We start from the raw sequence: 13,292 nt of genomic DNA, 5'->3' as shown, positions 1-13,292 counted from the left end.
GGGCCCAAGGAGTAATTTCACATCCAATTCCGACAGCTACTATTCACCTGTCTAATGAAAGACGCTGAATTTATTGTCTTTTTGTTTCCATTTTTTTTTCCCTCCTTCTCTCTGAGCAAGCGAGTCCCTACGATTAAACTTCCAGAAATTCGGACTACTATTCCCTTTGCTTTGGAGATCTGGAGGTAATTGGACAGAGGCCACGCTTGGGTTAATAGAGTCCGTCGTTCCTTCTCCATTGCGCAATGTGATAACTCAGCCCAATTTATGGATCCATGGCGTCCGAAGACCCAACAGATCACTGCCCGATTTCGAGTCTCAACAAAGCATTTTCGACAAAGTGAATATAAAAGTATAAAACCATTGATTGGAGGTCGCCGGGGGGAGGAGGTAACTGAGCCTTTAAACTAAGGGTGGATTTGATAAAATTGAGATTTGAAATCTGAAATTTAAATTCATTAAGTTATTAAATTATTAAATATTAAATCTAATACATTTGAGTTCATATCATATTCAATAATAAGTGAATAGAAAATTCACTTAATTTTGGCAACAACTTTTGTTTAGGAAATTCAGTATCATTTAATTAATTCAAATATTTAATTTTTCGTTATTAAACAGTCTGAATATGTTAAGCTTTCAACTTATTAAATTTATATGATAAACTGGGTTATCAGGGTCTAAGTGTAAAATATTTGGGACTTATAATTGAAATCATGCAACACCAACAATTTTATTACCTTAGCTAAAGTTGAGTCCCAAATTATTAGAGATTTTAACTTCAAATCCTCTCATTTTCCGCCCCGCTTTTGAAAGGTCACTTCTTTCCCTCTAGAAAAGAAATTTTTAAGAAACAATTTTATTACCCAATTCTTTTTTTTTTCCCTCTTTTGTTGGGTTAAAATTCGCACAAGCATGTAATTTTACCGTTTCGTGACACACTTCTTGGATACCACCCTGAATTCCAACAATATTCGATTGCATCATAAACACATTTTCCAACCCACCTTTTTATATTTCCAATCACCTTTTTATCTCACATACATCACATCACAAAAAGTGTTACAGTAATTATTCCAAATAATATTTCAAATAATACCCTATCCAAACAATGGTGAACAAAAGTTCGACTCTATTTCCAAGGCAGGTCTTAGGCCTTTGACAATGAGATCACCAAAGAATTACTGTTGACACCAAAATCTCAATTGAATTTGGCTCAGGAAAAAATGAGGAGACCGTAAAAAACAACCTTACCCCTGACCCGCTGGCTATCTTCTTCTTTTCGTAGTTATTATTAGGGATAATTTCAGAAACCTCCCCTAAGGTTTCTGACATTTACACTTATCTCCCCTGTGGTTTGAACAATTACACTGACCTCCCCTGAGGTTACTAATCCTTTACAAATTCAGTCCAAATGATTAAAATATTATTTTAGAGAGTGAAATTAGAATTTTGTATCTGATTTGTCCTTTGTGCCACATGTCCAATGAATGGCAAAGTATTACAAATTAATTAACAATTAATAAACTTTAACGAGCGTAGTTTATAGACAAATACGTATTGTCTATTTAAAGTACCAGCTCTTTACATGAATTTTATTTTCAAATATTTACTTTATCACAAATATTTATTCTCAAATACAGATTTGTATTTACTCTCAAATATTTAATTTTTGTTAAATACAAAACCTACCAGTTTTTCTTCCGTAGAAATATTAATATAACATTTTTTCAATTTCAGTTACAAATATTTATGTATTTAACATAAATTAAATGATTCAAAATAAAATACTCATAAAGAGCTAATACTTTACTCATGTAATGGATTAAAGCCATAAAAAATAAACATTTTATAGGCCATTTCTTTTTTTAATTTTAATTTATATTAAATAGATAACCTATCGATTTTCTTTTTACAAGAATATTATTGTAACACCTTTAATTTTTAATTACAAATATTGATATATTTATTGTAAATTAAATATTTAAAAATAAAATACCTGTAAAGAGCCGGTACTTTAAATAAGTTATGCGTATTTGCCTATAAACTACACTCCTTACTTAAATCAATAAACTACACTCCTTACTTTAAATAGTGTAGTTTATAGGCAAATACGTATATCCTATTTAAAGTATCGCCTCTTTACAGATATTTTATTTTCAAATATTTAATTTATGATAAATATATTAACATTTGTAATTAAAAATTAAAAAGTGTTAAAGTAATATTCTTGCAAAAAAAATCAGTAGGTTATCTATTTAATATAAATTAAATATTTTTTAAAAAATAAATGGCCTCATAAACTATTAATTTTTTGTGACTTTCATCCATTACATGAGTAAAGTATTGGCTCTTTATAGATATTATATCTTGAATCATTTAATTTATGTTAAATACATAAATATTTATAACTAAAATTGCAAAAGTGTTATATTAATATTTCTACAGAAGAAAAACTGGTAGGTTTTGTGTTTAACAAAAATTAAATATTTGAGAGTAAATACAAATCTGTATTTGAGAATAAATATTTGTGATAAAGTAAATGTTTGAAAGTAAAATACATGTAAAGAGCTGGTACTTTAAATAGGCAATACGTATTTGCCTATAAACTACGCTCGTTAAAGTTTATTAATTGTTAATTAATTTGTAATACTTTGCCATTTATTGGACATGTGGCACAAAGGACAAATCAGGTACAAAATTCTAATTTCACTCTCTAAAATAATATTTTAATCATTTGGATTGAATTTGTAAAGGATTAGTAACCTCAGGGGAGGTCAGTGTAATTGTTCAAACTACAGGGGAGGTAAGTGTAAATGTCAGAAACCTCAGGAGAGGTTTCTGAAATTATCCCTTATTATTATTAAGGGATAATTTCAAAAACCTCCCCTGAGGTTTCTGACATTTACACTCATATCCCCTGTGGTTTGAACAATTACACTGACCTCCCCTGAGGTTACTAATCCTTTACAAATTCAGTCCAAATGATTAAAATATTGTTTTAGAGAGTGAAATTAGAATTTTGTACCTGATTTGCCATTTGTGCTACATGTCCAATGAATGATAAAGTATTACAAATTAATTAATAATTAATAAATTTTAAGGAGCGTAGTTTATAAGCAAATACGTATTACTTATTTAAAGTACCAACTCTTTACGGATATTTTACTTTCAAACATTTACTTTATTACAAATATTTATTCTCAAATGCAGATTTGTATTTACTCTCAAATATTTAATTTTCGTTAAATAAAAAACCTACTAGTTTTTCTTCCGTAGAAATATTAATATAACACTTTTTCAATTTTAGTTATAAATATTTATGTATTTAGCATAAATTAAATGATTCAGGATAAAATACTCATAAAGAGCTAATACTTTACTCATGTAATGGGTGAAAATCATAAAAAATTAATACTTTATGGGCCATTTCTTTTTTTAAAAAATATTTAATTTATATCAAATAGATAAGGTACTAATTTTCTTTTTGCGAGAATATTACTGTAACACTTTTTAATTTTTAATTACAAACGTTAATATATTTATCATAAATTAAATATTTGAAAATAAAATATCTGCAAAGAGCGGGTACTTTAAATAGGTTATGTGTATTTGCCTATAAGCTACACTCTTTACTTAAATCAATAAACTACACTCCTTACTTAAATCAATAAACTACACTCCTTAACTTAAATCAATAAACTATACTCCTTACTTTAAAAAGTATAGTTTATAGGCAAATACATAACCTATTTAAAGTACCGACTCTTTACACATATTTTATTTTCAAATATTTAATTTTTGATAAATATATTAACATTTGTAATTAAAAATTAAAAAGTGTTACAGTAATATTCTCGCAAAAAGAAAATCAGTAGGTTATCTATTTAATATAAATTAAATATTTTTTAAAAAAGAAATGGCCGATAAAGTATTAATTTTTTATGATTTTCATCCATTACATGAGTAAAGTATTAGCTCTTTATGAGTATTTTATCCTGAATCATTTAATTTATGTTAAATACATAAATATTTATAACTAAAATTGAAAAAGTGTTATATTAATATTTATATGGAAGAAAAACTGGTAGGTTTTGTATTTAACGAAAATTAAATATTTGAGAGTAAATACAAATCTGTATTTGAGAATAAATATTTGTAATAAAGTAAATATTTGAAAGTAAAATACTCGTAAAGAGTTGGTACTTTAAATAAGTAATGCGTATTTGCCTATAAACTACGCTCCTTAAAGTTTATTAATTATTAATTAATTTATAATACTTTGTCATTCATTGGACATGTAGTACAAAGGACAAATCAGGTACAAAATTTTAATTTCACTCTCTCAAATAATATTTTAATCATTTGGACTAAATTTGTAAAGGATTAGTAACCTCAGGGGAGGTCAGTGTAATTGTTCAAACTATAGGGGAGGTTAGTGTAAATGTCAAAAACCTCAGGGGAGATTTCTAAAATTATCCCTATTATTAAATGCTTTGAAAATGGAAGTGGCTGTTGTGTTCTCCTAGTCCTCGCAGATTTGGACGCCATGGCGTTTTATTATACTCTGCCATCACAAGCATCCAAGCTTTGAAAAAAAAAAACAAAAAAAAACTAACTTAGCAGGAAGCTACAGGGAGGAGGTGCATTATTAATGCGTGCTCCCGGCTTTTTGATTTGTCGGTAGATGGGCCCGCCTTACCCTTTTCCAATGTCTTTGAAGAGTCTTCGTAGGGTGAGTACGAGAGGGAGAGGCAGCATAGCCTAGCCTATCCTGAGAAAATTGAGACGGAGAAATTTCCGATGCCGACATACATTGAGTTTGTCTGGAGGTCAAATATATTTGCTGACATCATCATTACAATTTCGAATAAAATTTTTTATCTTTCTAATTATCTTTTTATCTCACATACATCACATCATAAAAATTATCTTTTTATCTCACATACATCACATCATAAAAAGTACTTTACAGTAATTATTTCAAATAATACCCTATCCAAACAAACCCATATATTGTTTGATTCGGGGTCTCGCTACAGATTACAGCTTATGCTAAACCAATGAATTAATTAATTACGGTTGGCTTGTTATTATCAGTTCAACTGTGATTTTGGTTGGCATGTTATTCATTTCCATTTTATATGAATGATTGATTGCTGGTAGTGTTTGTCTGCATATAAACACTACTGGCATCACAGATTATTGAGAAATAATTAATAATATGTCAGTTCAAATGTCTTTTAAATGTTGTTCGGTTTGAAGAGATTTTGTATGGTTAAAATATGGGACATTTCTAGTTTCTCGTATTCATAATTCTTCTTATTATGGAAAAATGATCGGTTTCATCCTTCACATTTCACAAAAATATTCTTTTCGTCCCTCACTTTTAAAATGAAGCAATTTCGTCATTAACATTTAAAAACTGAAATCATTACATCCTTGAATCCAAATTTCAATCTGAATCAAACCACCAATCAACCTAATTACAAATTTTGGATGTGTAATTGGTAGATCACTTGGTTAACTCAACTTGATATTCATGTGAAATTTAATGAATCTTAAAAGAAAAAAATAAAAAATTATAACATAAAAAAGAAAGATTAATCTTTTCTACATTATCATTATATACACTGACGGTTTTATGTACCGCCATATAATTTTAATTTAAATTTAAACACCAAATTTTATATTTATGATACACATCTAGATTCGCAAGCGGATATACTAACGGTGCATGAAAAGATTTACCAAAAAAAAAAAACTCTACTATTCCAAGACAAAGAATGGCCTTTTTATGTTATAATTTTTATTTTTTTGGTTTAACAAATGTCATGTGAATATGATGAAGTTGACTGAATGATCTATCAATTCTATTTTCGAAATTTATTACTGGGTTATTGGATGGTTTGATTCAGATTGAAAATTAGGTTTAGGGATGTAATAGTTTTAATTTTTAAATGTCAGGGACGAATTTGCTTCATTTTAAAAGTAAGGGACGAAAAAAATATTTTTGCGAAATGTGATGGATGAAACAGATCATTTTCCCTTTTATTATTGTCAAATTTAAATTTTTCTCTGGATTTCAACAGTTTTAATCAGATCTAACTGTCAAAAAACATGCACACACAGATGTATTCGGTTTCAATGATTCATTTTTGGCTCTTCACGAATCAGAATGTGATCATCCGTTAACACTGTAAATAATTGTATCGTCATTCGGCAGGTAAGCATTTCATATATGCCATCAACAAAAGCTACATCTGCATAAGTGGTAAAGGATGATTTTTTTTTAATATATATATATAGTAGTTACAGGAGAAACGAGATTAAAGGACAATTCTTTATCATTTTGTACAGTTGATTGCAACCGCTAATTTCATAATTGAGCTTATACAGTTACTTCTTTTAAGTAAAATTTTTGTTTCTGGGTGCAGGCACAAAGTTTGGTTCTCGTAACATGTTTGCAACCACACGAGGAAACTTAAAAGACTAGCATGCATGGTGCAATTTTGTCATATTCGGATCCAAATATGAAAATTTTAATTATTAAATCAGACAACATATTAATCCATCAGTTAACACATTCATTCAAGTTTGAAAGTTAAAGAAAAAGAAAGTTTGACACACATTGACATGGCTGCCAAAAGAACCAATAAGGGAGGTACCCTCAACGTCAAATTTCAGGGTCCAATCAACGCTGTAGTTGCCAATAGACCTCTAATTTATTGATCAGGAACTATACTTATAGCAGGTTTGTTTTTGCAGCAATTCTTGTCACCTTTTTTAGTTTTAGGAAGAAGAAGGAATTTGAACAAGAGTAGCACTATCACATTGCTAAGTTAGCAATCAAATTTCACGGCCACCCACAAGAGACAGTGTACCAGGTTATGCACTAGGTCTAATTAATGGCTTTACCTCTTTAATCTGATACCCATATATAGCCAGGCTTTCCTTGTACTCCAATATGATGGTTAAAGTAAGATACTAAAAGATTGATTCAGCGCTCCAGTCCGACAGAAAACGGTATTGTTCGTTTTCACACAGAGAATTCAGGATAATATCTGGACATTATGCCATCTGATCCCACAGAGTCATACCCACCTTCGACTCCTCACCTCTTGAAATAGTTTTCTAAACTTTTTTGTCCAACCGCATCAAACTTAGAAATACCTGCATCGTGAAATCATTTCTCTATAATAGCTTAAAAATTTTCTCCCCAACTTGCTATTCAGAAAATAAAGAGACACATGCATTTGATCCTGACGGCAAGAACTGATTTCTTGAAATGAAACCCAACGCTAGCTTTTCAGGAATCATGTATTAGCATTGGATGTTAAATTTGGGACCTAATTAAGGGTCAATTTGTTAGTATGATGTGCACAAAATACACAAAAGAAATATTTGAATATCAATCTCATTGATCTCATACCAAATCCCATCAATCAAACCACTTTTTCAAGAAATAGGAGACATCGTACAAGTAAAGGGTTATAACTCAGTTGGTAGAGCATCTTGTTTACATGCACACCAATGTGTTTCAAGATAATCCGTCGTACAATCAAATTGAAAAATTGATTTTAACCACACGATAGATAGAGATAGACGTTGTTGTTAAACTTGAATAGTGGAACAAACTATTTACTTAAATTGATACCGCAACGGCCAACATGAGGGGATCCTAATTAATTAATTTGGAAATTTGACCTCAATATTGTCTAATATACTACTAGCCACTGCTTGCCTATATATATATATAGCTACAGAATTCTTATCATCACTGTGAATGTCCATTTCATAAGCCCAAGACAATACGTGTGTGTGTGTATACGGATATCAATGTCAAGCATCTATATCTCTTTTTCTTTTTGTGAGCAAAAACGATTCCTGACCTTCAAAGAAATTGGTGTTCTTCAATTTTTTTTTAAAAAAAGATACTATACATAGGTATAAGAAAAGATTAAAAAATAATGATCGTCGGGGGAATTATTGAAAGAGTTATTTCAATGGGTGGTCCACCAAACTTTAAAAAATTGAATGCGTAGGAAATCTCATAATACTCGGCAGGGTTGGGTTAAAACTTAAAAACAGGAGCTGACCGACAATTCGTCCCTCGCAGCGGTGACTGGCCCGGATCACATTAAAGAAGGGTAAGGGTGGAGTGAAAAATTACAGCGGATCGGATCGGAGTGGGGTGAAAGCTAAAATTCGTAGCTTTAAAGTTTCAGCTACTCTCAATCCTAAAAGAATCTGAAACCAAAAAAATGAAAAGATATATTCAGACAAAAAATAAATACTAGTTGTGCATGTTGCTTTCACTGCAGGTAAAGGCAAGAGGAGTTGAGGAGGAGGCCAAGATCCTGTAGGGTCACGCACGAACTGCATGATACACACAAGAATGCATAGGAAGAAGGCACATTTATAATTGGATCTGCCTGCCTCTCAAGTCATCCATGATCCCATGCGCCCCCCCACTCCCCTTCCATTCCAGCCCCCTCTCTTAGATGTTTGGATCTCGTCTTGTTTTCTAAGCTATATCTATCCCGTCTTGCAACCAAAGCTAAACTATTCTTCCATAATGGGGGAAAGGAAAAGTGGTTGTGACTTGCGATTGAAAATCATTGTACTGTCTGTCTGATTATCATGTCCCTTTGTTTATGCTCCCAGTTCTTCAGTATACTAGAACCTCAGTACCCTCGTAGCTCACAGGTAGTAAAGAAACTCGAGAGGCATGGCTCGCCAGCCAGTACTTCGTACTATGTCATGTAAGTTGGAACAGTTAGTCCTCGAAGACAGCTTCTTTTGCTCTTTTTGGAGCAGAAATAGTTCAAGATTTTCGTCCTATCTTAAATGAAGTGTTTTTAAATTCCTATATTGCTAGCTAGCTCTTTAGAAATGATGCACTACCTACTTATGTTTGCAGTCCATGATCATCAAGACGGATAAAGACTACGAATCTTCTGGTCCTTGTGGTATATATGCTGTTAAAGAAATTCATTCCAATCTCACTTGAATTAGTCAAATTCAACTAAATCAACTAATAAAAATCCTGTGTTAGTCCACTCATTGTCAATTAATTTTGAGACGGAAGTTCAAGTTTTTTCACACATATCAAGACTCGAACCCTATATTCTTGTTTCATACATCGCGGTACGTGGGAGGTTAGGCTTCATTTCCATTTTTGACAGAATGGGATTTTTTTTCTTTTTTGGGGGGAGGGGAAGGGAAAAAAAACACTTAATTTAATATTTCGGGATTTAGAATTAAAACTGTAATTTTTGAAATTCTGATCCTACAGTGGAATATGTTACCACAAATACTGTTGATGGTATTCAACATTCATGATCATCAATCATCTTGGCATTGGTGGGCGGTGGGCCTGCTAGACTTTTAATTTATATCGACTGTTCCACCATACTCTTTCACTTGCATACACACAGTGCTTTAGTAGCCTCCTGTCTTCTTTACCTCTCAACCTGCATTTATATCCCAAGCAGGCACTACTATATATAGTTTAATAACTCTTCTGTTTTTCATCCTACATACTGCTACTATACTAGCATCGCTCGTAGTTGTTAGTTACTCCTCTCATCTTCAATTCAATTCACACATTCCTGCAGGTGGCGTTGCTGCTTATCCTGTCCAACCTGATTTCACCAATGGCTGCTTTCCCTTCTCAGCTCCCACTTCTTCTCATGATACTCAACATTGTTGTAATAAGTCCAACCAATGCTGGTTATTGGCCGCCTTCCCCTGGCTACTACCCAAGTTCCAGGTTTAGGTCCATGAGCTTTTATAAAGGCTACAGAAACCTCTGGGGTGCCAATCATCAGAGTGTTGACAATAGTGGCATTACTATTTGGCTCGATAGCTCTTCAGGTTCTGCAGTAGTGCTACAGTTCCACTTGTGGTTTTTTCCTTTTTTTTTTTAAAAATAAAGAATTATTTTACAAAACGTACTACGCTTGCTGACTTCAATTTCTGCAGGTAGCGGGTTTAAGTCCGTGAAACCCTTTCGATCGGGCTATTTTGGTGCTTCCATCAAGCTCCAACCTGGTTATACTGCAGGAGTCATAACCGCCTTCTATGTACTAAGAGAAAATTTTTTTTTTTTTTGACTTGCTCTGCTGTGATTAATTATGGCTTTACATGGTAACTGTAAATTATCATGATGTGGAATGGGTAATATAATGGCAGCTTTCTAACAACGAAGCTCATCCGGGGTTCCATGATGAGGTGGATATCGAGTTCCTTGGGACTACGTTTGGGAAGCCGTACACGTTGCAAACAAACGTTTACATCCGGGGAAGTGGCGATGGGAGGATAATTGGGAGAGAGATGAAGTTCCATCTGTGGTTCGATCCCACCCGACATTTTCATCACTATGCCATCCTCTGGAATCCTAAGGAGATTATGTAAGTGCCTGTCCTGCTACACTGTCTCTCCTCTCTCAACTTGTTTCATCCTTAAAATCCATCCAGCAAAAAAAAAAAAAAAGATCCATGCTCTGGTGTTCAAGTTCAACTACACGAGGCAAATAAATATTGCAATTGTATAGGACACTACCATATTACCTCTATTGGTCCAGAGTCCAGCCAATAAGATCTTGCCACCTCAGGTGGTCATTAACTTTTTAAAGCTGCAGTCTCTCTTTCTTTCTTCTTCTTCTTGTTTTCTCTTTCTGTATTTATTTCTGGGTGCCGTCTCAGACTCAGAGGGTGTTTACTTACTTTTAGCGTAATCATGATCATTAAGTACTACTTCATAAAGAAACGAAAACAGAGAAAGTACATGCGGAAGTAGGAATCTTGTACTGTAGTTGGTGCAATTGGTATTAACTTTTCATAAACACCTTTCTGCCTGGCGGGTTTAGTTCACATAACATAATGAACAATTGCAGTGTTCTCAGCAATCGTCGAGTCAAACAAAAACTCATCCATTCTAAATTCGCACTGTATAAATTTTTTTTTCCCCTTTTTTAACTGCCCATCTTATGATGCAATGTCAGTAAAGTTGTGGATTTACAATAGTTAACCCCAAGTGGGGAACTAAACTAATTCCTCTCAGTGTCACGTATCATTCGAGTGTACAGAACAGAATATGCAATAATTAAAATCAGAGTCACTTCAATACAATAATGCGACCGTTAAAGTTGACTAGAAAAGAAATGACCATCACTCGTGATTCCCAGTCGTTGCATGGCATTGAACAGAATGAATAAGTGATGCATCGCCTCATAATTGATTGATGGGTTACAGATTCCTCGTGGATGATGTTCCGATAAGGAGATACCCCAGAAAGAGTGCAGCAACATTCCCCCTGAGGCCAATGTGGGTGTATGGATCCATATGGGATGCATCTTCCTGGGCGACCGAGGATGGAAAGTACAAGGCCGATTACCGCTACCAACCATTCATCGGAAAATTCACAAACTTTAAAGCGAGCGGTTGCACCGCCTATGCACCGGCTTGGTGTCGCCCGGTGTCTGCCTCCCCGTTTCGTTCCGGTGGGCTGAGCGGCCAGCAGTACAGGGCTATGCAGTGGGTCCAAAGTCACTACTTGGTTTACGATTATTGCAGGGACTACAAAAGGGACCATTCCCTAACACCGGAATGCTGGCGCTAGTATATTATATTAAATCGATTGGGAGTGAAATTTACACAACAGTTTTCTACATAAAATTCAGTCCTTAATCTCACGAGTGTGAAAGTGAATGGATCTTGGGGTGGCCTGAGATGCATCCTGCTTGCCTGCAACAAAATCTCCCAAAAAAAAAGGCAGAAAGAAAATAAGAAATTTGTGTAGTTTTCGTTGATTTTGTTAGTGTCGCGCACGTACACATATAAATCTACGACCAGACATCACCCGAAAAAAAGAAGAGAAAAAAAGATAAAGAGAGTGTGACAGCTAGGAATAATGAGGCCACGTACGCGGTGGCTTTCCGTCCAATTGGACGTATTCAGTTGTCATTTCCAAGTAAAGCGAAATCGGTTTGTTGCAAAAGAAACAAACCGATGGACTGGTCGGTCTCTGGCCACTCATCAGATGGTCTGTATTGTAGCTATCACTCAAATGAAATATTAATTATTATGTGGGAATAATGCTTCGAATTTGTTTCGGATTCTGCATTGGCCTAACAACACAACTTTTTAAGAAGCCCGAACGTACGTACGCTTTTAAGCAGAAGAAAAGAAAATATTTCAAATTCATTAGTTCTAAATTCTAATCTGGTTGAGACAATCTAATGGCACTTGCATATATAGGTCCAACAACCAAATCTCACGCACTCGAGATCATGATTTATCATCATGAGAGCCAAATTATGCAGTCCAGATCCTCGAATCGAACAGATTTTGAAAGTTCAATCGTACGTTTATCAGATCCATTTACACGTCGTTTAATCGTTTTTGAGTTAGCCGCTCCACTTTTTCCGACATCGTGGAGTTGAATTGGCAGAAGAAATGAAGAATGAATGAGCATTCTATAATTTAGAAAGCCTCTCTAAATGCACCTTTTTCTCCAATTAACAAAGCTTTTCCATGTAGGGAATAGAAGATGGAATGTTTTAAAAAGATGTGGTATAGCACAAGCCCTTTATCTCCTTCTCCTCCTCCTAACCTTTTTCTCATTTTAGCATCTCATAATGTGGATTTGAATTGCATGATTAGTTGCGAAAGATGACAAACACAAAAACGAAAAGCAGAGCAGACAGGCATTATCATTGTCGTTATTTGGTTTTTCTTATTGATTTGTTTATGGGTTCGGGTTCATCCTTGTAATATCAATCGAGAATCAGCAGTCAGTTTTACTTCCAGTGTTGATTTTTTTCATCGAATGACGGCCGTGTCGAAGGGCGATCCGTCGTCTGAGGTGAAACCGGAAAAGACGAGCTGGAGATCACACGAAGGAAAGTACTGAGCTTATTTGGATCACAATGGAGGAGATTAGAAATTCTAATTTAGAATGGTAAAAAACAAGATGAAGGGCTAGTAATCGAATCAGAGCTGAGCTGATGAAGAACTAAATAATACATGATTGCCACGTCAGTTGTTTTAATACGTGGCAATCTGTTATCACAGAAACCTTCTCCTTGGCTCCCTCCTCCTTTTTTTTTTTATTTTTTATTTTTAATAGCAAGCACGGTTGCGTCTGATTCTCCTTTTATTTGGAATGTGTTTTAAATATTTGCCTTGCATCCAACGCTCGCTGATAATACATGGAGGGTGTTTGTATAATTTGGCAGATCAAATATTTTTTTTACCCATTTTTCCCCCTTTCCCTCTTCAAACTGA

The 13,292-nt window shown here is 33.8% G+C and overlaps 1 protein-coding gene across 1 annotated transcript; it reads left to right on the top strand.

The window, feature by feature from the left end:
• The first annotated feature begins 8,717 nt into the window (after window positions 1–8,717).
• On the top strand, window positions 8,718–12,055 carry LOC113775453 (probable xyloglucan endotransglucosylase/hydrolase protein 32). Its single transcript, XM_027320342.1, has 5 exons — window positions 8,718–8,765; window positions 9,621–9,879; window positions 9,988–10,088; window positions 10,198–10,415; window positions 11,259–12,055. The coding sequence occupies exons 2-5, from the start codon at window positions 9,660–9,662 to the stop codon at window positions 11,623–11,625; spliced, it is 906 nt and encodes a 301-aa protein (XP_027176143.1). The 5' UTR covers window positions 8,718–8,765; window positions 9,621–9,659; the 3' UTR covers window positions 11,626–12,055.
• The last annotated feature ends 1,237 nt before the right edge of the window (window positions 12,056–13,292 follow it).

The sequence above is a fragment of the Coffea eugenioides genome, chromosome 6 (assembly GCF_003713205.1).
Source record: "Coffea eugenioides isolate CCC68of chromosome 6, Ceug_1.0, whole genome shotgun sequence".
NCBI lineage: Eukaryota > Viridiplantae > Streptophyta > Magnoliopsida > Gentianales > Rubiaceae > Coffea > Coffea eugenioides.
Note: the sequence above shows the minus strand (reverse complement) of the source record. Positions and strands in the feature narration are given on the sequence as shown.

Excerpts from the sequence above, each read along its gene's own strand:
- LOC113775453 (XM_027320342.1), top strand. The coding sequence starts at position 9,660 with ATGGCTGCTTTCCCTTCTCAGCTCCCACTTCTTCTCATGATACTCAAC. Across the intron at positions 10,089-10,197 it reads GAGTCATAACCGCCTTCTAT|CTTTCTAACAACGAAGCTCA; the intron begins GTACTAAGAGAA and ends ATATAATGGCAG. Across the intron at positions 10,416-11,258 it reads TGGAATCCTAAGGAGATTAT|ATTCCTCGTGGATGATGTTC; the intron begins GTAAGTGCCTGT and ends GATGGGTTACAG.